Source organism: Sorex fumeus, unplaced genomic scaffold (assembly GCF_029834395.1).
Source record: "Sorex fumeus unplaced genomic scaffold, SorFum_2.1 ptg000044l, whole genome shotgun sequence".
Classification (NCBI taxonomy): domain Eukaryota; kingdom Metazoa; phylum Chordata; class Mammalia; order Eulipotyphla; family Soricidae; genus Sorex; species Sorex fumeus.
In genome coordinates this window covers 2,667,450-2,692,250 of record NW_026606101.1, presented here as the reverse complement: position 1 = coordinate 2,692,250, position 24,801 = coordinate 2,667,450, and the positions used below count along the sequence as shown (strand labels likewise).

General features: G+C 55.0%; 1 protein-coding gene across 1 annotated transcript in view; it reads right to left on the bottom strand.

Annotated features, from left to right (window-relative positions):
• Positions 1-1,972: 1,972 nt before the first annotated feature.
• JPH2 (junctophilin 2) overlaps positions 1,973-24,801 on the bottom strand; it is a 68,039-nt gene continuing 45,210 nt past the window's right edge. Inside the window, exons 3-6 of the mRNA XM_056121756.1 lie at positions 10,499-10,617; positions 6,315-6,907; positions 4,900-4,993; positions 1,973-3,028 (exon numbers count right to left, since the gene is read on the bottom strand). Coding sequence (XP_055977731.1) covers positions 4,913-4,993; positions 6,315-6,907; positions 10,499-10,617 — 793 coding nt within the window. The 3' untranslated portion in view covers positions 1,973-3,028; positions 4,900-4,912. The remainder of the gene's footprint in view (positions 3,029-4,899; positions 4,994-6,314; positions 6,908-10,498; positions 10,618-24,801) is intronic.

The window sequence follows — 24,801 nt, the reverse complement described above, 5'->3', positions numbered from 1 at the left end:
ACAGACAGCACCCTCCAACCCACCAGAGACGAACATCAAGGGAGGCAGGTGATGGCAGGTGATGCTTACACCAACTGCGAATCCACTTCTTGGCCCTCCCGTGCCCAGCAGATGGAGCTGCCCAGTGGTTGAAACCCCATAAGGCAGGTCCTGTCCAGCGTCGGGGCCCTGAGTCAGGCCAAAGGCAAGGGTCTGATGGGGGGAGGTTTGCGGCTGCCTTGGGCCCCCCACCCACTTCCTCCCTCTGCTTCGGGTACATGGCACAGGCCAGGGACGTCACGGCCACGGCCCATGGCCAGCAGCCCCCCCCCCGGAAGTACACGACCTGGCAGTGTGCCCTGCAGGTCACACAGGACATTTCCGACACGTCAGGGACACAAGCTGAGGGGCAGGGCTGCCTCCACGTGTCTCGTGGGTGACTCCAGAGCCAGCACCACCGGTCACCTTGGCTGCCTTCCTAAACCACCACAGTTCTCTTCAGACCCTCCGAAGTCCACCCCGCAAAGGACTCCTCCTGTCAAAGAAATCAAACGGATGGAGCCGGAGCGATAGCACAGCGGGCAGTGCACTTGTCTTGCACGCGGCCGACCCAGGTTCGATTCCCAGCATCCCATATGGTCCTCCGAGCACCGCCAGGAGTAATTCCTGAGTGCATGAGGCAGGAGGAACCCCTGAGCATCGCTGAGTGTGACCCCAAAAAAGCAAAAAAAATCCCAACATACTTGCCAAACCAGAAAGGGACAACAGGGCTCAGGGAGGCTGTCCCAGCAGACAGCCTTTTAATTCGATGTGTTTAGAGACAGCGGCCAGAACTTGCAGCCAAATGCAGCCTCCAAGCACTGGGGCTACGGCCAAGGCGACGAGCTCAGCAAAGCAGACAGACCACCACGGTTTTAAATTCTAAGCTTCATAAATCTGTGTTTTCAGATCATAACGATGAGGACTAGGGCGTGTGAAGTGCTTAGTGCAGGGCCCAGCACATTGTAAGTGCTTAATTTAGAGGAGCTGATATTATTGTAGTGCATCAACAGAGGGCGGAGGATGAATTTTTAATACAAGCATCTCTGGGCCAGCAAATTGGTGAGCGGGGTCTTATGTGGAGCGGTGGCGCCGCCTAGTGGTCCTGGATGAGCACTGCAGTGCAATGGAGCATCCCTCCATCCCTACGTGCCCCAGAGGGCGCCCTGAGCTCAGGTAGGGATGCTAGGATGCAGGGAGCGGCACACTCTGCACAGACTCTACATTTTCCCCACAGTAAAGCTTAATCCCTAAGGTAGGAACTGATGAGCAACTAACAATAAAATAGTCACTGTCACTGTCCTCCCATTGTTCATCGAGTTGCTCAAGCGGGCACCAGTAACATCTCCATTGTGCCACTTGTTACTGTGTTTGGCATATCGAATACGTCACGGGGAGCTTGCCAGGCTTTGCCATGCGGGTGAGATACTCTCGGTAGTTTTCCAGGCTCTCTGAGAGGGGTGGAGGAAATCGATCCTGGGTTGGCCGGGTCGGCTGCATGCAAGGCAAACGCCCTACCTGCTGGATGCCTTGCATCCAGCCGACCTGGGTTCAATCCCCGGCACCCCATATGGCTTCCTGAGCACTTCCAGGAGTAATTCCTGAGCACAGAGCCAGGAGTAAGCCCTGAGCATCGCCAAGTGTGCCCTGCCTCCCAAAATAAAGGGGGGGAGACTTCTTCTCCTGACTCGTGCTTCTTCAGAGATGCTTCCGGAAGTTCTGCTCTAGCAGGTCTTTGAGCCTCCCCACCCAGAAGGGGAGCTGGACCAGCCTGACCCCAGCCTCGGTCCTGCTTCGTGGGGGCCCAAGCAGACAACACAGACCCAGGCCCGTGAGAGGATGCACGTTTATTGTTGCAGACCCAGCCCCGAGCCCTCGGCCCAAACACCGGCCCCCAAAGTCGACCAGGAGTGCTGGTGGCCGAAGGCTGAACCCCCCCACCCCAGCACAGTGCCTGGACAAGGACCTCAGGGACGAGGCCCAGCAGCCCTGAGCAGTGACCCTCCCCACTGCCCCCCACCCATGCTAGGGGCTCGGAGACGCTCCCACCGAAATGCAGAGCCGGCCCCAGCATCCCCCTGCGGAAAGGCCGGTGAGGGCCGGGCAGTGCCTGGGTGAAGCGCAGGGCTGAGCGGGTGGGACAGAGCCCACCCCGCCGGGAGGAGGATGCCCAGGCCTCGCTGCCCCGGGAAAGCCAGGCTCCGCTCCTGAGAGCCAGGGAAAGTGGGGACAGCCCAGAAGTGTGTCCTTTTGTCCCTCCAGGGGCAGGCCGCGAGCCAAGCACCCCTGGGCCCCCGAGAGCCGCGGGAACAACACGCCTGTCAGCAGGCTTCATGCAAACACCTTCTCCTGCCATGCAAGCCTGGTGGCCTCCTGGAGGGCACGTGTCCCTTCTTTCCGGGGGGCGCCGAGGCCCCCTCAGGCTGCCGTGCTCACTCCGAAGCCTGCAGGGGGGCCTGGCTCTGGCTGGGGCGTGGGGTCACCAGTCCGGACAGTAGCAGCTTCATCTCGCCAGCCGTGCGCGTCCCTGAAGACTGGCTTGAGCACCCCAAAGCAGAACGGCCCCTTCTCTGCCCCCCATCCCGACCACTGGGCATGCTCGGGGCCAGCGGGCTGGGGGGGGGGGCGAGGACAGGAGCCCCGATGCCGGGCAGCTGAGTGGAACGGGCCCGTTTCCTCTGGCACCCCGACGTCCAGAAGCGAGGCAGGGTGTGTGCTGGGCAGAGACGGTGAGCAGAGTCCAGGCATCCCAACTGCCACCACCGAAGAGTTGCCCTGGCTGCTGGGGAGGCCGGGTCCAGAGCTGGGGGCACCAAGGCCAGGAGGTTCGCGGCCTCCTCCAAAGCACACAGGGGATGGCAGGGGAGGGCAGGCAGGGACGCCCTGCAGGGTTCCTGGCATCAGCATCTCCCTCTCCTGGGGCGGCCCAGGTGCCTCCGCGGGGGACTCCTGAGGGCTCCAGGTCCACGGCCAGGGCTGGCCACCTGACAGGCACTGCAGGAGCTCGGGCCTGTGGGAGGAAAGGGCCGGGTGGGGGTCAGCCTCTGGGCTGACAGTGCCCAGCACATCCCTGCGCCCCCCTCGCCCCCCACAGCACAGTGTTTGTGGAACAGCGTGTGAGAGTCCGTGTGTGAGACAGAGTATGTGCGAGGGCTTGTGTGGGGGAGAGTGTGTTAAGAGTTTGTGTGTGACGGCCACGGCCCCAGAAGCACAAGGACTTAATGCAGAACCCAGCAGCTTGGAGCAGAAAAGTGAACGGACTATGCATTGATCCAGGCCATCAAGTCTGCCGGAGGGGAAAGGGTGTTGCCCCATTCGCCCTCTCCTCTCTGGAAAGAAAGATGGCGGCCACATGGGAGCCTTGTGGACAGCAGGTATGAGCCGGGAGTGTGGGGGCGACTAAAACCTCATGGGAAGGGGGGCGTTTCGCTCCGCCCTTCACGCCCTACCGAGGCCACCGGTTGCCCCCCGCAAGCGGCTCTCCAGCACGGCCAGGACTCCAGAACACAGAAACCAATTTCTTAACTATCTGACTTTCAGTAGAAATACTTCCAGGGTCAATAGGTAAAAGAGCAGAAATCCAAAACCAACATTTAATTCTTGAACCCAGCCGTAGAAAGCAAATCACTTCACAATGCTTTTTCAGCATGTCTGATTTGGGGGGGGGGGTAAACTCTAAATAATAGTGGTGAATCTTTTATTGAAACAATGAATCTAATCAAAGCAGATAGAGTGTTAACTAGAATTCATCTGCCTCACAGGGACGGGGAGGGGTGGGGGGTGGGGTTTTATTGGGGTTCTTCATGGTAAAAAATAAGTATTGGGAAAGGGAAATGTGTTTGATATTTACATGACTGAGACATAAACCTGAAAGCTTTGTAATCTTTCCCACAGTGATTCAATAAATAAAAAAAAAAAAGAATAAAAAAAAAAAAAAAGAGTTTGTGTGTGAGCCTGTGTGTGACACAGTGTGTTTAAGAATTTGTTTGTGAGTGTATGGGAGAGCTTGTAGGTGACATGTATGTGAGGGTTGGTGTGTGTGTGTGTATTTGTGAGAGGTTGTATGACAGTGTGTGTGTAAGAGAGTGTGAGAAGGTGCCAGTGGAAGTGTGTATGAGAGTTTGTGAGAGTTTGTGTGTGAGACAGAGTGTGTGTAAGAGTTTGTGTGTGAGTGTGAGAGGGTATGTGTAAGTGTGTGTGTGTATAAGAGAGTCTGTGAGAGTTTGTGTGGGAGATGGAGTGTAAGTGTGAGAGGGTATTATGAGAGTTTACGAGAATTTGTGTGTGAGACAGAGTGCATGTAAGAGTTTGTGTGAGTGTGAGAGGGTACATGTAAGAGTGTGTATGAGAAAGTGCGAGAGTTTGTGTGTGAGAGGGTATGTGTAAGAGTATGTGTGTGTGAGAGAGTCTGTAAGAGTTCATGTGTAAGAGTGTGAGTGTGTATGAGAGTTTGTGAGAGTTTCTGTGAGACAGTATGTGAGAGTTTGTGTGGGAGATGGAGTGTAAGTGTGAGAGGGTGTGTATGAGAGTGTATGAGAGTTTATGAGAGTTTTGTGTGAGACTGTAAGAGTTTGCGTGAGTGTGAGAGGGTACGTGTAAGAGTGTGAGTGTATGAGAGAGTCTGTGAGGGTTTGTGTGGGAGAGCGTATGTGAGAGAGCCTGTGTGAGTGTGAGAATTAGTGGTGAGTGTGAGAGTGTGTGTGTGACAGGGAGCACGTGAGAATGTGAGGGGGGTCAGAGGGCAGAGGGCACCTTCTGTCAGACCCACTCTCCTCTGCTGGGGATGCGCCTGGACCAGCCACAGGCCGGAAGCCTTCCCCTCCCCCCTCCTCCCGCCCCTGCCCAGACCCCCGCTGACCCCCGGCCTCCTGGCAGCAGCACCTGGTAGCGAAGGTCAGGTGAGGAGGTGGACGAAGAGGATGGCCAGGCCGATGTTGAGCAGGATCACCATGCAGATGAGGACGGTGTTGGGCACCTGGCGGGGGCAGAGAGGCTGACTGAAGCCCCCAGCCCCAGTGCGGCCGCCCCAGCACCTCCTCCGCCTCCTGGAAGCCCTCCCTGCTCACACCTGGCGGCAGCTGTCCAGATGTCCCAGCCCGGGTGGGGCATCGCCCCTCCTCCGAGTGCCCTGACACCCCCTTCCGCGCCCGAGGTTCCAGCACCTGTGCAGGCTCCATCGGGGGCCCCTGACCCACAGCTGTCCTGACCCCGCCCCCAGGGCCTCGCCTCCTCTGGACCCCGCCCCGGGGCCCCTCCCCTCTTCCATACCTCGCCCTTGGGGGGGAGCCCAACTCATTGGGACCCCACCCCCCTCACCTCCTCCAGACCTCCTCCAGGCCCCTGAAGAGGCCTCACCACCTCTGGACCCCGCCCCTGGGGCCCCTCACCTCCTCAGGCCCCGCCCCCGGGCTCTTCACCTCCCCGGCCCCGCCCCTCCGTTCCCAGGCCCCGCCCCTCCTCCCCTCTCGACTCCGCCTCCCCGCCCCGCCTCCCATCACCTGTCGGCTCCCGCCTCCCCTCCCCGGCCCCGCCCCTCACTTCCCAGGCCCCGCCCCTCACCTCCCCGCTCCCCGCCCTTCCTCCCCTCCCGGGTTCCGCCTGCCTCCTCAGCCCGGCTCGCCTCTCCTCCCCATCCCGCCCCGCCTACCTTCCCTGGCCCCGCCCCTAACCTCCCCGCTTCTGCCCCGCCTCCCCTTCCCCAGTCCCGCCCCTTACCTTCCCGGCCCCGCCCCTCACCTCCCAAGCCCCGCCCCTCACCTCCCCTCCCCGCTCCCGCCCCGCCTCCCCTTTCCCCGGCACCGCCCCTAAGCTCCCAGGGCCCGCCCCTCCCCTCCCAGGCCCCGCTCCCTCCTCCCCTCCCCGTTCCCGCCCGTCTCTCGGGCCCGGCCTGCTTCACCCCCTCAAACCTCGCCCCCGGGCCCTTCACCTCCTCCCCACCGCCCCGGCCCCGCCCCTCCGTTCCAAGACCCCGCCCCTCCTCCCTCTCGGCCCCGCCTCCTAGCCCCGCTCCATCTCCCAGGCCCCGCTCCTCCCCGCTCCCCGCCCCGCTTCCCCGGCCCCGCCCCTCCGTTCCAAGACCCGCCCCTCCTCCCTCTCGGCCCCGCCTCCTAGCCCCGCTCCATCTCCCAGGCCCCGCCCCTCCCCGCTTCCCCGGCCCCGCCCCTTCCCGCTCCCGCCCCGCCTCCACGGCCCCGCCCCTAAGCTCCCCGGGCCCGCCCCTCCCCTCCAGGCCCCGCCCCTCCCCGCTCCCCGCTCCCGCCCCGCCTCCCCTCCCCGGTCCGCCCGGTCCCGCTCACCTCCTCCACCTCCTCCTGCGCGTCGGGCCCGAGCGCCGCGTCCTTGCGCGCCCTCCTCTTGGCGCCCTTGGCGGGCGCGCGCGCCTCCGTCCGGCGGGCCCTGGCCCTGGGCTCGGCCCTGGGCACGATGGGCTTGGGCTCCATCCGGGCGGCGGGCTCGGGCGCGGGCGCGGGCGGCGCGGGGGGCGCGGCGGGCGCGGGCGCGGGCGCGGGCGGCGCGGGGGGCGCGGGCTCGTCGTCGGGGGGCGGCGCGGGCGCCGTGCGCACGGCGTAGCTGTGGTAGCCGCGGTACAGCGCCACCTCGGGCTCGGCGGCGGGCGGCGGCGGCGGGCGCAGCGCCTCGATGGCCATGAGCTCGCCCGCGCCCGGCGGCCCGTTCCAGGCGCCCGGGCTGCGCCGGCCGTCGCGCTCGGCCGCGCCGGGCCGCGGGGGCCGCGGGGGCGTGGCGGGGGGCGACGCGGGGGCCGCGGCGGCGCGCTCGTGCATCCGCGGGCTCTCGCGGGGCCGCTCGCGGGGCCGCTCGGGGGGCTCCAGCAGGCTCTCCGAGTTCTCCAGGATCTCCTGCAGCAGCCGCCGCTTCTGGTACTCCGGACCTGCGGGGGCGACGGGCCGAGGCTGGGACCCCCGCCCGCCCGGTCTGCGGGGCCAGGCCGGAGCGATCGTGCCCCCTGGCGTGGGCCAGTTGCCCTTAAGTCCGTCACGCCAGGGGGTCCCCGGAGCCCTTCTGGGGTGAGGTCTGAGCTCAGCCAGGACTGAGTCCCAGCACGGCGGGTTGGCCCCCCACTCCCAAGTTCTTTGGGGATGCCTCGCCTGACTACCCCGTCTCAAAGGCCTGACGCCTTGCTTAGGTCATCAGCTCCCCACGGATACTGCAAAGGCCCGTCTGTTCTAAAACTGGCCTAGAGACCTCTGCCCAACTTGGCCCAGCAAAACATTCTATGCACATGCCACCCCAGTTCCCACAATGAGCCCCACCGCTCCCTACCGGGATACGTTTAAGTGATCTTATGTGCATTTTATTATCTCTGTGATGGGCCCAGAACATTTCATAGTTGATCCAAATGATGTGTTCGTCTTTCTTATGTCGTTTGGCTTTTTTTATGATATACCTCCTCTTTCTGATTGGCTACATGTCTCCTGCTCACTACCTCCCAGGATGAACCTCCGGAAAGCTGAAAATTCCCGCCTAAAGCAGCCCAGACATATGCAGCTAAAAGCATCCCTCTAGGGGCCGGAGAAATAGCACAGTGGGTAGGGCATGTTTGCTATGCATGTGGCCAACCTGGGTTCAATCCCCAGCATCCCACATGGTCCTCTGAGCATCTCCTCAGTGGTTCCTGAGTGCAGAGCCAGGAGTAACCTCTGAGCATCACCAAGTGTGCACCTAAGCCCCAAAAAAGCACCCCTACGAAAGCTGTTTCTTAGAGGTCTCCACTGTCAGTCCAAACAGTGCACTATTGCTCTTCAGTAAATTCGATTTGCTCTTGCTTAAACTGTTTTGCTCTTGGTAAATTCTTTGAAGCCCCCCCGCACCCCAGAGCTCAGACCCAGTGGGGCCTGGATTCAAGCAGCTCCAGTCCCATCACTGTTCCGTGTGTGTGTGTGCGCGCACACCAAGCACTGGACCTCAGTAGTTTCCAAACATCAGCTCGTCTAACCATTTTCAAGTGAGCCATGAGGCTGATGCTGTTCATCTCCACCTCACAGAGGATAGGAGGGAGGCTCCGTCAGGTTCCAGGCCACGACCCATCCCAGCTGAGTGCAGAACCGGGACCAGCACAAAGCAAGCGGGTCTAGCGAGCAAATGCTTTTTACCAGTGACAGTGCTCTTTCCTTTCCCGTATCTGGAAAGTGGCCCTGGCCATCCCTCACTCACAGATACTACCGGAAGTCTTAACGAAGAAAGTGCATGTAAAATGCTGAGCTTAGGAGCCGGAGCAATAGTACTACAGGCAGGGCGCTCGCCTTGTATGCGGACGGCCTGGGTTCGATCGCCCGCATTCTATAGGGTCACCCAGAGTACCGCCACTGAGTAATTCCTGAGTGCAGAACCCGGAGTAACCCCTGATCATCACTAGGTGTGGCCCCCAAACAACAACCACAACAAAAGCTGAGCTTAGAAGCCTGGCACTGCCAGCCCAAGGCAAGTCAGGAAGCCTGTCACTCCTCCTGGGACCAGCAGGGGGCGCGCGGGAACCGGAGACAGCAACCTCCTGGGCACCCAGCTGCCTGACTCCCAGGTCTTCTGTTTAGGCTTCCTTGGGTCTTTCTGTTTAGAAAATGCAAACCTAATTACAGCACTGTAGCACTGTTCTCCCGTTGTTCATCGATCTGCTCGAAGCGGGCACCAGTAACATCTCTATTGTGAGACCTATTGTTACTGTTTTTGGCATATCGAATACGCCACAGGGAACTTGCCAGGTTCTGCCGTGCGGGCAGGATACTCTCAGTAGCTTGCCGGGCTCTCCGACAGGGATGGAGGAATCGAACCCGGGTCGGCCACGTGCAAGGCAAATGCCCTACCCGCTGTGCTATCGCTCCAGCCCAATGAATGAATAAATAACCTGAACTAAAATTTCAGAAAATGTTTACCTAATAAAATCTGGCATTAAGTTTAATGAAAATTCAAGCTGAACAGGCTGTGTATCCGTCATTTGGTAATTTATAAAGCCAGAAAGAGTCTCATCTGTAAAAGCCTTTTTCATTTGTATACTGCGTTGAAAGCTTGTGGTACCTCCTGTTTCTCTTTCAGGCAAGCAGCATCCAGGTTGCTCGGTGATCTTGAAATTTCAAGAAAACCGACCGATAGCACAGCGGGTAGGGCGTTTGCCTTGCACGCCGCCAACATAGCCGACCCGGGTTCGATTCCTCCGCCCCTCTCAGAGAGTCCAGCAAGCTACCGAGAGTACCTCGCCCACATGGCAAAGCCTGGCAAGCTCCCTGTGATGTATTCGATATGCCAAGCACAGTAACAATTGTCACAGTGGAGACGTTACTGGGCCCGCTCGAGCAAATCGATGAACAATAGGAGGACAGTGACAGTGACTCACCATAAAGCCCTCCAATGCTAAGAACCCCCATCTCCCACCCTCAGGGGCTCCCCCACTCTGGTACCAGAGCCGGGATCTCTCCTTACTCCGCAGCCTGATTTCCACCAACCTGCCGGCTGATTTTTGCCTGGTCACTTCCGGCCTTGCCACCCCATCCAGCACTACCCGTTGTCCAAGCATGGACACAGTTCTTGCAGCTCCTGCTTATTATTAGCAATGCACATCCCCAGGCTCCAGCCCTGCCCCATCAAGTCAGAAACTCAAGCGCGCTGGGCAGTCTTCAGGGCTCATGTTTGAGACCCACTGACCCGGTGAGCTCATGGTCGGTCTGCAGGCTGCAATTCAAATGACCTCTCTGGGGGCCCAGCCTTCCCCAACAGCACTCCTTCCTATACCCTCCCCGCTCCTGCCCAGAGTTCAGGGTGCCTGGTTCTAATCCCCAGCACACATCATGCTGAGTGGAATTTAATCTTCCTCGTGGGACCACAGCCCACCGTTGTGGAGAACTTGCTATGGACCTGGCTGTGGGCTCCACTCCCCTCCACCCAGCCTCTCGAAGCAGGCATTACTCTTACCCCTATTTTGCAGATTGGAAAAACTGAGGTTTCTAGTGTTGCAAGAAGGTGCTTGAGGTCTTCCAGCTGGGACGCAGTGAACTGGGACTCCGTGAACTCACGCCTCACCCCGGCTTTGGGAATCTCAGCGCCTCCTGATTGCAGTTGTATTAACCCTCCCGCCCCCGAATACCACAAGCAATCCCACCCCACCCCCCTCTGCCCAGCACAGTGCCTGCCACATGGACAGTGCTCAAGAGATGCTAGATAGGGGCGACCAAGTCAGAACGGGAAGATTCCCTTCCCCTCCGTCCCCCAGAGGTCTTGCCCTCTGTCTACACGGTGTCAGCTCTGATTCAGGAGAGGAGAGAAATGATGGGGGGGGGGTGTCATCCACAGCGGGGAGCCCCCTGTTCCCCTGCTCTCCGCCTGAGTGCCCTCAGCCCATCGGTGTCTGCCCTCCAGCCCGGATTCTCCATCTCATGAGCCTGCAGAAACCTGCATTCCAGCAAGCCCAGAAGCAAAAGATCCTGAACCGCCAGCAGCCCACCCCACCCCAGCCCCACCCTGCAGGGTCTACCTGGCTGGTAGAAATCCGGAGCAAGCTCTCGAGCCAGGGTTCGGGCAATGCTGGATTCCTGGTTGGCAGCCAGGGCCGCCTGTTCTGCCGCCTCAGCTTTGGCCCTGGCATGGCTCGTCCTAAAGAGGCAAGATGGGAGAGGCTCAGTATCCCTGAGAACCATTCCGTCCCCTCCCCTTCCCCAAGCCTGCAGGGGGACCTACGGGACAGAGGACTCCTGTCAATGACTGTCTGAGCCCTGGAGGTCTGGGCGGGTTCCTCCTCCCGCCGTGCACGTAAGAGACTACATTTCCCAGACTCCGTTGCAGCTACACGCTCTCACGTGACTGAGTCCTGGCCAGTGCATTGTGGGAAGATGTGCGGTTTGTCTGTTACTTCTGGGTCTAACCCAGAGAGAGAGAGAGAACAGTGGGTAAGGCCTTGCCTTGTATGTGGGTGGCCTGGGTTTGACCCTGTACAGTGCATTAAGCACTGCCGGAAGTGACCCTCTGAGCACTGCTGGGTGTGACCCCCAAACAAAACCAAACAAATCTTCCTGGAGTCCTCTGCCCATTCCCCCGTGCCCTCCCTCTCCCCCCCCCCACCCACCCCCAGCTACTGGTTGAACACAGAGGAGACCCAGGCCCGGAGGAGGATATTCAACCTCTTTTGTGTCTTGCACTCTTTGTGTCTGGTGTGGCCTTGGATCCCTTTGTCAGAATGTCTTAAAACGCACAAAATACACAGGGCTAAAGGGAGACAATGACATTGACACCATTACCAAAGTACTTGAAAGGACAGTTTAGGTCAATGATGAGTGTTCTTTTGTTTACCAAATATCAAGAAGGTTCATTGCCGTCATTTGAGAAAACATTTGGCGTAAAGGGTATTTCAAAACTGCTGCTTTAGTAGGATGTGAAAATGTCTGTGATTCCATTGGTGACATAGTCTCAGAGTACTGGGCTGGAGAAATACGACAGCAGCCAAGGTGCTTACCCTGGGCACAGCAGAGGTGGGTTCAATCCCTAGTACCACACAGGGTCCCCCCGAGACCTGCCAGAAGTGACCCCTAAGCACAGAGCCAGGAGTAAGCCCTGAGCACCATCGGGTGTGGTCTATCCACTCTATACACCACACACACACACACACACACACACACACACACACACGGAAAAAGTCACAGAATTGTTTTGTTTTGGAGTCACACTCGTTGGAGTCACACTCGTTGGTGTTCAGGGCTTACTCCTGGTTCTGTGCTCAGGGATCATTCCTGTGGGATCTTAGAGGACCATATGGGGAATCACACCTACCCGGGTCAGCCGGGTACAACGTGAGCACCTTACCCATTATGCTATCCAGCCCTACAGTATACTATTATTATCGCTGTGGCCTATGGCCTACTTGTATCATTGAAGAAAACGATAAATTCCTGTTTGAGGCAAATAGAAACCAAGCTGAAGTTGTCGCCTCTGTTGAAGTCACTTGGGGTATCCTGCCCATCACCCCTGACTGGACAAAGACCCCCAACCCCAGCCACTACATGGATGACTATGGACTTGTGGCCGTCCCTGAGAACTGCTACCAACAGAAGCACTTTGTTCCAGATGCCACAACAGCCCCGCAAGCCAAGGCCACTCTCAACAAGGACGGGTGACACTTCCCCCTCCAGCACTGCCCCCTCAAGCCCCAAGAGGAACCAAATCAATACCAGTTGGGCTCTGGTGGGACCCCAGGAAAGATCACAGCTCGTCTCCTGGGTCCCCACCCTGTTCTGCACCTCTCACCTCACACGCCCATATTCAACCACCCACACCCGAATCCGCGTCTCAGCTGTGAGGGAACCTCACCTGAGAGTGTACCCGAGTTCACAGACTCCCCGAAATCTTGCACCCATCGGCCCTGGGCACTCCAGTGGGAGAAACTTGAGTCCCTATGTGGTTACTGCACAGGGCAAAGCCCCCCCAACCACCCACCCACCCACCCGTAGCCCACAGGGAATGCTGAATGTGTAACGGGATGTTGGATGTCACGTGTTTGTGTCTGCAAGCCTTGAGTGTTTATTGTGCCAGATGAGCCCCTGAGACGGGGAGATGTTTGTTTCTGCTGAATAGAAGCCTCACTGGATGGAAGCACCTACTAAGTACCAACTGCCCCACCAATGGAGGGGCCACTCGAGGTTCTAAGGGAATTACATGATGAGGTCAAGTAGGGTGTCATGTTGCCGGGGAGTCTGGGAGATGTTAGTAGTATACCAGTAGTATTCCACAAAGAGTTGAAACCACACCCTTTGCCCTTTAACAAGGACTCACAAATGGGTTAAGGAGCTAAATTAATTGCAGAACCAGCCAACACCAGGGTGAGGATTCCATTTTATTTTTGAAGTCCAAACTTTACATTTTGCTTAGTCGTGTATTGACTTATTCATGTAAGGAACACTGATTAACTTCGCCCAAGGCATTCCAGGGGGTAAATTCCACGGGAGGCAGAGCCTCTCCCTACTGGGTGGGTCCCAGCTGCCGCCACACCAGCCCCGAGCCATGTTAAGGGCCCGTCCACACCCCTGCCAACTCAAGACAGCTCTGTTCAACAAACTACGTGCTCATAGTAGGTCTATCGAATGAGAGTCTACAAGCAGAAAAATAGGGAAGGATGCAGAACCCAAACTCAACGAAATGGACGCCTCATCAAGAAGACTCTATCCAGCTAGATTATCACTCAGATTTAAAGGAACACACAGAGCTTCATGGACAGGACGCAGCTTAGGGAAATCACTGTCACTGTCCTCCCGTTGTTCATGGATTTTCTCGAGCGGGCCCAGTAACGTCTTCACCGTGAGACTTTGTTGTTACTGTGTTTGGCATATCAAATACGTCACAGGTAGCTTGCCAGTTTGCCGTGCGGGCTAGATACTCTCGGTAGCTTTGAACTCAGGTTGGCCATGTTGGCTGCATGCAAGGCAAATGCCCTACCCGCTGTGCTATCGCTCCAGCCCTAGGGAAATCATAGCCTTGAAATGGTTTTGCAAGAAGCGTTAAAAGAGCTACTTTCAAGGACAGGAGAAACTTCCCATCATGTGTCATTGAGTATGGCACTGAGTAATGATGCATGTGGTCCATTGTCCTCTACTAGGTTAAGAAAGGTTAAAAACATAGCAGATTCATCATCACTAATCAACTTTTGTTGATTTATTTTCTGATCATTCTATTTGCCATTCCTTTAAGTTTCATTGACCCAAGTAATATGAAACAAATGGGTTATATACCTGCCAAGGGGGCAGGCTGGGGGACTGGAGGGAACCTGGGGACTCTGGTGGAGGGAAGGGGATATTGGTGTTGGGACTGGTTTGGAATGTTGTCTGCCTGAAACAACTCTATTATGAATGACTTTGTAAATCACAAAACATTCTGGGGGGGAGGGGAGAAGTAAGAAGCTCACCACACCCCTCCCAGAGTTCTCCTCACTCTCCACCACCATGCGGTTGGCACCCCCTAAACTCATTCCACTCCCCCCCTTCTCCCTGCTGGCTAGCCACCTTACCAGTCGGTTTTTGTTTGGTTTGTCCATTCACTTTGTTTCTTTCTACCCACAGAAGATCCATATCATCTAGTTATTATCTGACTTTCTCTTCCTGACCTACTTCAACAGTTTCGCTCCCTCACGACTCAGCCATGCTGTCACAAATGGCAGAACTGCATCTTTTTCCTAGCTGAGTAGTATTCCACAGAGAGCTGAAACCAGACCTTTATCCTCTCTCCATGACTGGGCACTTGGGGGTTGCTCCCTAGCTTGGCGACTGTGAATCATGCTGCAATGAACAGAGGAGTTGCAGATACTGCTGGAAATGAATGTTGGCGTTCTGAGAGCCAGACCCAGATGCTGAGCGTGACTGAAGCATGCAGGAGACCTGGCTAAGAGCTGAGGACAGACAGTCCCTGCCTTCCCTGTCAAGCGAGAGAGCCTTGAAATGAAAATGGAAATAAAAGTGCCAGAACGATTTAATAGCAAGTCAGTAAATAAAAGGTCCCAAACTGCAACTGAGAGCAGTTCCACCAATGAATATTCTAGAATGCAATGGAAATATGGCCAGCATGGAACTCTAGGTGACTCATGCAGGCAGGCGGTGAGATAATCTCCTGGAGGATGCTTAAATGAAAAGTTCAAGTTAGGTCCAGAGGAGTGGGGGAGACGACAGCGAAGCAGGTAGAGGGAGGGACGTGTGCAAGGAGGGGAAAGAGCTTGATGCCTGTGTGTGCACGTGTGTGTGCCTGTTTGTGTGTGTGCATGCGCGTGTGTGTACGTGTGTGCTCGTATGTGTGTATGTGCGCGTGTGTGAGCATTTGTGTGTGCATGTATGTTTGTATGTATGTGCTTGTGTGTGCACGTGTATGTGTGCATGTGTATGTTCATGTGTGTGCACATGTGTATGTGCACGCATGTGCGTTTATGTGTGCATGTGTTTGTGTGTGTGTGCATGCGTGTGCGCATGTGTGTTCATGTGTGTGCACATGTGTATGTGTGTGTGTACGTTTGTGTGTGCATGTTTGTATGTGCGTGTGTGCATGTGTGTGCATGTGTGTGCACGTGTGTATTTACACGTGTGTGCATCTGTGTGCACGTGTGTATTTACACGTGTGTGCATTTGTGTGTGCATGTTTGTGTGTATGTATGTGCATGTGTACTTGTGTATGCGCATGTGTATGTGTGTATATATGTGCGTGTGTGTTTGTGTGTTTGTGTGTGTGTGCATGCACATGTGTGTGCATGTGTGAGTGCACACAAGCACATGTGTGCACTCACACGTCTTTATGGCTGCATCTCAGTTTCCAGCACAGACCTGCGCCCACAACAAGAAAGGTAAATGTATTAAGCTCCAACCCCATGCCTCGGTAGTGCCTGGAGGGCAGTTGCTACTGTCCCTAACTTTGCAGGTGGGAAAAGTGTCAGGTGGGTTTGGGGCTGGAGAGATGAAAGCTCAGTGGGTTGGAGGGTATGCTTTGCACGCGGGGGTGGGCGGGTTTGATCCCTGGCACGCTGGTCCCCTGAGCACCACAGAAGATGCTCTGGAGCACCGAGCACAAAGCCCAGAGTAGCCCCTGAGCACGGCCAGAGGTGCCACGCCCCAGGAAAAAAGACTCAGCAAGGCATCGTCCTCCAGGATGCAAGGGGGAGTCAAAATTCCCCAGACAGGGCTGGCTCGGAGGCCGGGCACCACTTTCTATACGGAGGCCCAGATCTGACCCTCGGCACCACGTGGTCTCCCAAGCACAGCCAGAAGCGACCCCTGAGCTCAGAGCCAGAAGTGACCCCAACTCCCTCTGCTTCCTAGAGCATACCAAAGTTACCACCAGCCTCGGGATGATGACGGTGGCCGTGCCAGAGAGGAAGACAAGTGTGACACCCAAGCCCGGTGTCAGACACACATCCTCATCTGTGGGCTCGGAAGCCTATGTCACAGCCAGCGATTCGAATGTGACTCAAAGTCCTGGGCTTTCCCTGGATTCTGAAACGCAGGTGGGGGGGGGGGGCAGGGGGAGGTACGAAAGGGCCGGGCACCCCTTCCAACAGAGACAATGCCCTATTTTGGTCACGGCAGCAGAGAATTTTTCTCCCAGTGAACTGGGAGGCCGCACACACACAGAATCCCGGGCAGAAAAGGCAGCCCCCAGCTGAGCCCAGGAGACTCTGGAAGCTCAACGGAACACCCCAGCCCCCAGCCCCTGGGGCAAATGGAACAAGGTGTCCAACGGGTGCCAGCCCCAGGCACGTTATGGACGGCTATGCTGGGCAGGGCAGCCCCTGCCATCTCTACTAGCCTGGCTCGACTGAATCCCTTCTCAGTCCTCCTCTCTACGCTCCTAATCCCCCGCTTTCAGGAAAGGCTCCCAGCCCCCATTCAGGAACCCCCCAGTTCTCCCCTTCATTCTACTTCCCTGCAGTGGGCGCCAGAGTCTGCCCACGCCCCCCTCTTTCTGCATCTAGGCAGCCTCCCCACTGCGGGTCTGGGCACAGCCATTGGGAGAATTTGCCCATCCATGAGTCCCAGTGACCTCGTCTCCTGCTCAAACTCTGCCAGGCATGCTCCTGTCTCAAACTAAAGTCCCGATTACTCAGACTTACTTAGCGTCTTCAAGGCTGTCGAGAACCTTGGCCAGCTCATCCGGATGGGGTCTCGCAGGCAGACAGGCTGCCCAGACTGGGAGAGGGTACCACTGGTGCAGTGCCTTCCCCCAACCACCCAATATGCAGATTCTCGTGTTCCCCACCCAACCCAAATGAACTAGAAATTTTTGGAGGATGACACCCGGACATTGCTTAATAAGCTTTCTAGATGCTTCCACTGCTGCCTGAAGTTTGAAAAGTCCGTGTTAGATAGGAAAGATGGCTCTCTATGGGGCAGTTCTCAGCCTTCTCTCTCTCTCTCTCTCTCTCTCTCTCTCTCTCTCTCTCTCTCTCTCATACACACACATGTGCACATGTGCATGTGCGCACACACACAGACACACACACACACACATACACACACACACACGCCTTGAGTTTTCTCTCTAGCACTAGGATCCCTCCTGGAGTCCAGGCCCAAGGAATCAAGTGCAGGAATTTCCCCTTCTGTGATACCCCCAGATGCCTGGGTCGTGTTTCCTTGTGTGGGGGGGAGGGCGGGGGAGAGGGGTTAGTTTCCTGGGGAAGGGAAGGGAAGGGAGAGAGGCAGGGCTCAGTCACTCTTCTTGAAGTCATCTAGATTATTTTTGCCAGCAGGTGGTTCTGAGCTGGAGGCAGGACCTAGTGGACACCCTCACATGCCCTCCTCACCCTCGACCCCTAATTCCACCAGCAGAGCTCAGCTGGTTGACCAGTTGTCCCTACCCACTGGCCTCATTAACTGAGGCACACACGCCTTGCACATTCATTTGTGGCTTTATGCTTTTGTCATCCTCCGCCTAGACCCCTCCCTCCCACCTTCCAGCCAAAAAAGGCCGGCACAAAACCCACCTCTGCACATTGGTTCACTCATCTCTCACCACTAGAGGAAGAGCCGCTTCATGCTAGATGCTACTTACACACTGTACAGAGCCAGCCAGGCGAATCCCCGCAGAGCTCACATTCTCCGTTGGCCGCAGCAAACTAGGCCCCAGTCTGATTCTGTATCATTCGGGAGCTAAGAACGGTGGTGTGGTTGTTGGTTTGGTTTTTGTTTTTTTTTTCGGGAGAGAGGGGAGCAGTCCCCAAGCAGTGTTCTGGGGCCCCAGGGACCCTCCTGGAAATCTCAGCCACCTGGGCCAGCAGTTCTAAGAGGATATCCAAGGACACGGTGCTGTTTGGGCTCGGTGGTGCTGGGGACAAAGGGACCCGGACCTCCCCTAGACCCAGCAGAGCTAGGGAGAACCTTTGGTGGTGCCAGGGATCAAACCCGAGTTGGTTTACAATCATGCTCCCTAATCCCTCCTTCTCTCTCTCTCTCTCTCTCTCTCTCTCTCTCTCTCTCTCCAAGAATGGCTCTTCCGAGCAACTGGGAAAACACAGAGTTATATTTTCTGACACAAGAAATGACACGAAATCTCAGTGCCCACATAAATAAAAGCCCACGGAAACACAACACGCATTTTTGTTTGCATCTTAAATAGTTGCTATAGAGACTGGGTGACCCATAAGGCCAGAAATATGCACCGCTCGGTCCTGAGCGAAAGTCTGCCAGGCCGTTTCTCAGACTTCCCTCCGCAACTGTCTGTCCTCCTCTCTGATGATCAGGCTCAAAGCGGGAAGAGCAGGTTCTGCGTGTAAGGGGGCCTGGGTTCAATCCCCGGGACCACATGATTCCCCAAGTACCACCAGAAGTGACCCCTGAGCATGGCCAGATATAATCCAAACCAAACACAACCCAGTAATATCTGGGGCCAGAGAGATAGTGCAACAGGTAGGGCATTTGCTTTGTATGTGGCTGAGCGATAGCACAGGGGGTAGGTGTTTGCCTTGCATGCGGCTGACCCGGGTTCAATTCCTCGGTCCCTCTCGGAGAGCCCGGAAAGCTACCAAGAGTATCCCTCCCACAAGGCAGAGTCTGACAAGCTCCCCATGGCATATTCGATATGCCAAAAACAGTAACAACAAGTCTCGCAATGGAGACTGGTGCCCGCTCAAGCAAATCGATGAACAACAGGAGGACAGTGCTACAGTGATACCGTGGCTGACCTGGGTTCGATTTCCAACATCCCCTCTGGCCCCCTCCCCAGCCCATCAGAAGGAATCCCTGAGTGCAAGGCCGGAAATAACCCCTGAGCACTCGGGGTGGGGTCCCAAAACAAACAAACAAAACCCCCCAGTGATATCCACCTGCTAGTGAGTGATTTGTGCCCAGTTCTGGGCTATGCTGACCTGAAATGACCCCAGAGGGGCAGAGTCCCTGCCTCAAGGTCACACAGCTGGAAAGTGAGTCAGTCCAAGCTCTCAGCCCCATACTCAGATGGTCCAGCAGCTACGCACCCCCACCACTGACTGGGGACACACAGCCTAAGCCCCCGCAGACCGCCAATGCCCAGGGCACATTCACAGCCTCGAAGTGGCCTCTCGGCAAAGGCAGGTGCTCCAGGACATAGGACAGGGGGCAGGGAAGTGGAAGGACCGTGCAGGGTCTGACTCTGCCCTGGCCAGCCTTGAGCCAGCCCTAGCCCGGTCTCTTTATCAGGGGCACAGGGACAAGAACAGCACCAACGTCATCAAACAGGGTTCTGAGTCTGCAGATGGGCGGTCATGGGACTGTTGGCATGACTGCTGGGACCAGGACAGCCATCGGGATTTGGCAGAGCAGAGACCTATGCACGGCTAAGGGAAAAATCTGGTGGAGTAAGAAGACAAGGAAGAGAAATAACGGGGAACAGGGTCCCAGGCCATGGGTTCGTCAGTGATGGGAGGGAGGCGGGTGATACAACTGCATCTCCAAATCAGTCAATGACACCAAAGACACAAGATTCAAATGACAACCACCAAAGGTTAAAATGTGCCATCAAGGGGCTGGAGCAATAGCACAGCGGGGAGGGCGTTTGCCGTGCATGTGGCCAACACGGGTTCAATTTCCAGCATCCCATATGGTCCCTGAGCACTGAGATGATTATTATTTCTTCTCCTTCTTCTCCTTCTCCTTCTTCTCCTTCTCCTTCTTCTCCTCCTTCTCAGTGCTCAGAGTAATTCCTGAGTGCATGAGCCAGGTGTAACCCCTGTGCATCGCCAGGTGTGACCCAAAAAGAGACAGAGAAAAAAAGTGCCATCAAGGCGGCAGGCTGGGCTTGGGGGTGGTGGGTGCAGGGGGGATCCTGGGGACACTGGTGGAGGGAAGTTGATGCTGGGGGTGAGGTTGGTGCCAGAACATTGTATGCCTAAAACTCAACTTTATAAATCATGGTTCTTTATCAAGCGGCAACAACACAGCTCAATGACTGGAATAACACTATTGTAAGACAGAACAATTTTCACAAATTTTCTTTTACTGAACTTTTTTTTTTTTGCTTTTTGGGTCACATCCGGTGATGCTCAGGGGTTACTCCTGGCTTTGCACTCAGGACTTACTCCTGGCGGTGCTCAGGGGACCATATGGGATGCTGGGAATTGAACCTGGGTCAGCCGCGTGCAAGGCAAATGCCCTACCAGTGTGCTTTCACTCCAGCCCCCAGAACTGTTTTTTTTTTTTTTAATTAATTCACCTACTACTTTGTTGTAATGAGAAATCTAAAATAAACTAGTTTGTCAGGCCTAGGGGGTGGGTGGGAAACTGGGGATATTGGTGGACTTAAGATGATGCTGTTGGTGGAGTTGGTGCTGGAACAGCGAACGCTTGAAACTATTATGAACCTTATTCGTGGTATTTAAATAAAATTAGAAAACACCATTTTCCATGGTATTTAAATAAAGTTGGGGGGGGGGGGAAATCACGGTTCTGTAATAAATCGAAACGCATTTTAAAGCATAGTAACAGCTAAGCTAAAAATAGATGAAGTGAAAAAAGAAATCCTTCAGAACCAGGAGTCCCTGCGGGGAGAGGAGACCTGGCGCAGGGCGCAGAGTGTCCGCTGGGCCTTGGCCAGCCCGGACAGTGCTACAGAACATGGCCTTCCTGCAGCAGACTCCTCGGTGCCACTGCACTGCCCTCCCCTACAACAGGCCCTGACTCCCAGCACCTGGGGCCGAGGCCATCCCCCACGACACTTGGGGTCAGGGGAGTGAGGGGAGCCACTGCCTGAGAGCGCCTCTGAGAAAGACCCCTTCTCCCATTAGGAGGCAGGTAAGGGAACCCTCTGGGCCCTGCCTCACCCCAGGATCAATCCATCTGGAAAACCTGTGCTGAGGCCCTGCCACGACTCTCTCACCCACTCAGTGCGGTATTGTTGGCTGAGGTGACTGGTATGACCTCTGACCTCTGCTCTCTGGTCTGGGTTTCCTTAGCTGCGAAAAGGGGGTGATAACGCTCATCTCAGAAAATTGTTGGGGAGGGGTCTTAAATGAGACCATAGGAAAGCACCTCAGCCGAGCCCTTAGCTAGAGTGATAGTACAGTGGGCCTGATGCTGGCCTGGCACATGGCCAACTAGGTTGGTCCCCAGCATCCTATATGGTCCCCCAATCACTCCCATTAGGAGTGATTCCTGAGCACACAGCCAGGAGTAAGCCCTGAGCTCTGCCGGATGTGTCCCCAAAACAAAACAAAATACCCATAAATTAGATGTCCTTCTTTTACTTTTTTTTTTAATTTATTGTGTTGTTGTTGTTTGGTGGCCACCCAACGGTGCTCAAGGCTTAGTCCTGGCTCTGCACTCAGGGATCACTCCTGGTGGGGATCAGGGCAGCCCTATGGAGTGCCGGTGATTGAACCCAGGTCAAGATATATCATTCAGACATTTCAAAGCATGCCCAGGAGGGGCTGGGGTGATAGCACAGTGGGGAGGGAGTTTGTCATGCACGTGGCTGACCTGGGTTTGATTCCCAGGATCCCATAGGGTCCCCTGAGCACCCCCAGGAGTGATTCCTGAGTGCAAAGTAACCTCTGTGCATTGCTGGGTGTGACCCAAAAGGGAAAAAAAAGGCACGCCCAGATCCACACTTCATTCCTCTCATAAGCCACAAAACCACGCATTGTGGTTGAGTCGTACACCGTCCACCTCAGCTAATAATACTGTGCTGTGAGGGTGAGTCATACGCAATCACCTCTTCCACAGTGGACGGCCCTTCCAGCTCATCTGAATGAGGCTGTCAGGAACATGTGTGGGCCATGCTGTGCGCGGATGCTTGACTTCAGTTCTCTGCGAACAGACCTGGGCATGGAACTGGGGGTCAGATGGTCCTCTACGTTTAAACTTCTGAGAAATGACTTTCGATTTATTACAGAACCGTGATTTTTCCCCCCTAACTTTATTTAAATACCATGGAAAATGGTGTTTTTTAACTTTTTTTAAATACCACGAACAAGGTTCATAATAGTTTCAAGCATCCGCGGTTCCCGCGCCAACCCAACTCTGAAGGGACAGGGACCGCATGCACGAGGGGTCTAGTTTTTCCCTGTCCTCGCTAACACCTACTAATGTCCATCTTTGGTTTGTTTGTTTGTTTGTTTGTTTGTTTGTTTTGAGGGTCTGGGCACACCCAGCAGTGCTCAGGGCTTATTCCTGGCTCTGCATTCAGGGATCATGACTGCAGGCCTTGGGGGCTATCTATGGTACCAAAGATTGAACCTGGGTCAGTGCATGCAAGGCAAGAGTCCTGCCTCCATATTGTATGTCCAGCCCCAAATGTTTTATTTATTTATTTATGTATTTATTTATTAATCACAGTAAGATACACAGTTACAAGGTTGTTCATGATTGGGTTTCAGTCATATAATGTTCCAACACCCATCGCTTCACCAATGTACATTTCCCATCAATAATGTCTCCAGTGGGGCTGGAGCGATAGCACAGCGGTAGGGCGTTTGCCTTGCACGCAGCCAACATGGCCGACCCGAGTTCAATTCCTCCGTCCCTCTCGGAGAGCCTGGCAAGCTACCGAGAGTATCTCGCCCACACGGCAGAGCCTGGCAAGCTACCCGTGATATATTCGATATGCCAAACACAGTAACAAGTCTCACAATGTTACTGGGCCCGCTGGAGCAAATCGATGAACAATGGGAGGACAGTGACAGTGAATGTCTCCAGTTTCTCTCCCATTCCATCCACCCCACCCGCGACACCCCTGACTCTAAGTGTTTATCTTTTTAATTTCGGTGAGATTCACTTGCACATCTGATGCCATCTCAGTGCTCAATGCAGTTCTGGCTGGCATTCCTCTGATGGCTTATGGGATTGGACATCATTTCTTTCTTCTCAGAAGAAAGATCTATTCAGGTTTGTTTGTTTTTTTTGTTTGTTTGTTTTATTATTTTTTGAGTCACACCCGGCAATGGACAGAGGTTACTCCTGGCTCATGCATTTAGGAATTACTCCTGGTGGTGCTTAGGAAACCATATGGGATGCTGGGTATCGAACCTGGGTCGGCCGCATGCAAGGAAAACACCCTACCCACTGTGCTATCTCTCCAGCCCCCTGTATTCAGGCATTTGACCCATTTTTAATCAGTCATTTGATCTTTTGATAAATGAGTTGTAAAACTTCCTCAGAGTCTAGACATGAGTTGCTTATATATGTGATTTTCAAAATATATTCCCCACTCTCGGAGTTATCCTTAGTTTGGGTTTGGGGGCCACATCTAGCTGGGATCTGTGATCAGGGATCACTTCAGGTGTGCTTGGGGGATCGTCTGCAGTGCCAGGATTGAGATGGCGCTCAGATCACGTGTAATGTGAGCATCTCATAATCACTCCAGCCCCGTGGCTTTTGAATTTCTTTGTGGTAACTGTTCCTATATTTTCTTCTAAGCATTTTATAGTTTTAGTTCATGTGTATTGATCCGTGATCATTGCACCAATAGAGGAAATGGGAAGAACCTCAGATTTTGCTCTTCCCTGTGAGGGAGGCATCACCACCATTTTACAGATGAGGAAACCAAGACACGGAGAGACATCCAATGACATTAGTGACAGTGGTTTGTCCACTATTACTGGGAGGAACTTTGAGCCAGATTTGGCGCCTGCCTGGAAGGATGAAGACTGCAGGGAGGAAGAGTCTTAAGGTGAAGAGCAAAACCAACAAGGCCGCAGGGCTAAGGAAGCCCCTCAGGGAGTTACATGTTCTCCATTTCGATTTTTAATTCACACATTACAAAATATAAATATATAAAACACATAGTAGAGGGTTAGAGAGAAAGCATGTGGGTGGGGTTATAGCCTGAGCTGACATGCACCAAGCATTCGGAACTGGGCCACGGCAAGAATTAGAAAAATGTAGAAAGGGATTTCTTGTAGTTGACGGGGAGGAAGTGGGGGGAAGATTTGAATCTAAAGGCGGTGCACCCCCTCCCCCACCCTGTGGAGACCTTCCCCTTTGCTTAGAGGAGAGCTGCCAGCCCTCCAGGTCATGCATTTGTGTGTCTGTGTCTATGTGTGTCTGTGTACGCATCTGTGGGAGGTCTATGTGTCTGTGTGTCTCTGTGCATCTGTGTGTCTGTGTTTCTGTATGCATGCAACTGTGTAAGTCTCTCTGTGTGTCTGTGTGTGTGCATCTCTGTGTGTGTCGATGTGTGTGCATCTCTGTGTCTGTGTGTGTCAGGGTGTATGCATCTGTGTGTGTCTCTGTGTCTCTGTATTTCTGTTTTTTTTTTTCTTTTTTGGGTCACACCCGGCGATGCACAGGTGTTACTCCTGGCTCTGCACTCAGGAATTACTCCTGGAGGTCGGTGCTCGGGGACCATATGGGATGCTGGGAATCAAACTCGGATCAGCCGCGTGCAAGGCAAACGCCCTCCGCGTTGTGCTATTGCTCCAATCCCATATCTGTGTTTCTGTATGTATGCAACTGTGTAAGTCTGTGTGTGTCTGTGTGTCTGTGTGTCTGTGAGTATGTGCATCTGTGTGTCTGTGTATGTCTGTGTATGAATCTGTGTCTGTATGCGTCTCTGTGTGTCAGCGTGTATGCATCTATGTGTGTGTCTCTGTGTATCTGCGTCTGTTTCTGTATGTATGCAACTTTGTAAGTCTCTGTGTGTGTGTGTGCATCTGTGTGTGTGTGTCTGTGTATGTGTTTGGGAGGCTCTGCTCATTCCAGCGGGAGGGCCTAGAACAGCCAGAGTGGCTGTTTCCTACAAGCTAACTATCTGCCAGGCCCTTGACCTCTGTGGTCAGCTGGATAGCTGCCCCATATCCAGGTCCTAATCCCTCGGATCTGTGAACGCTGCCTTATACGGCAGAAGGGG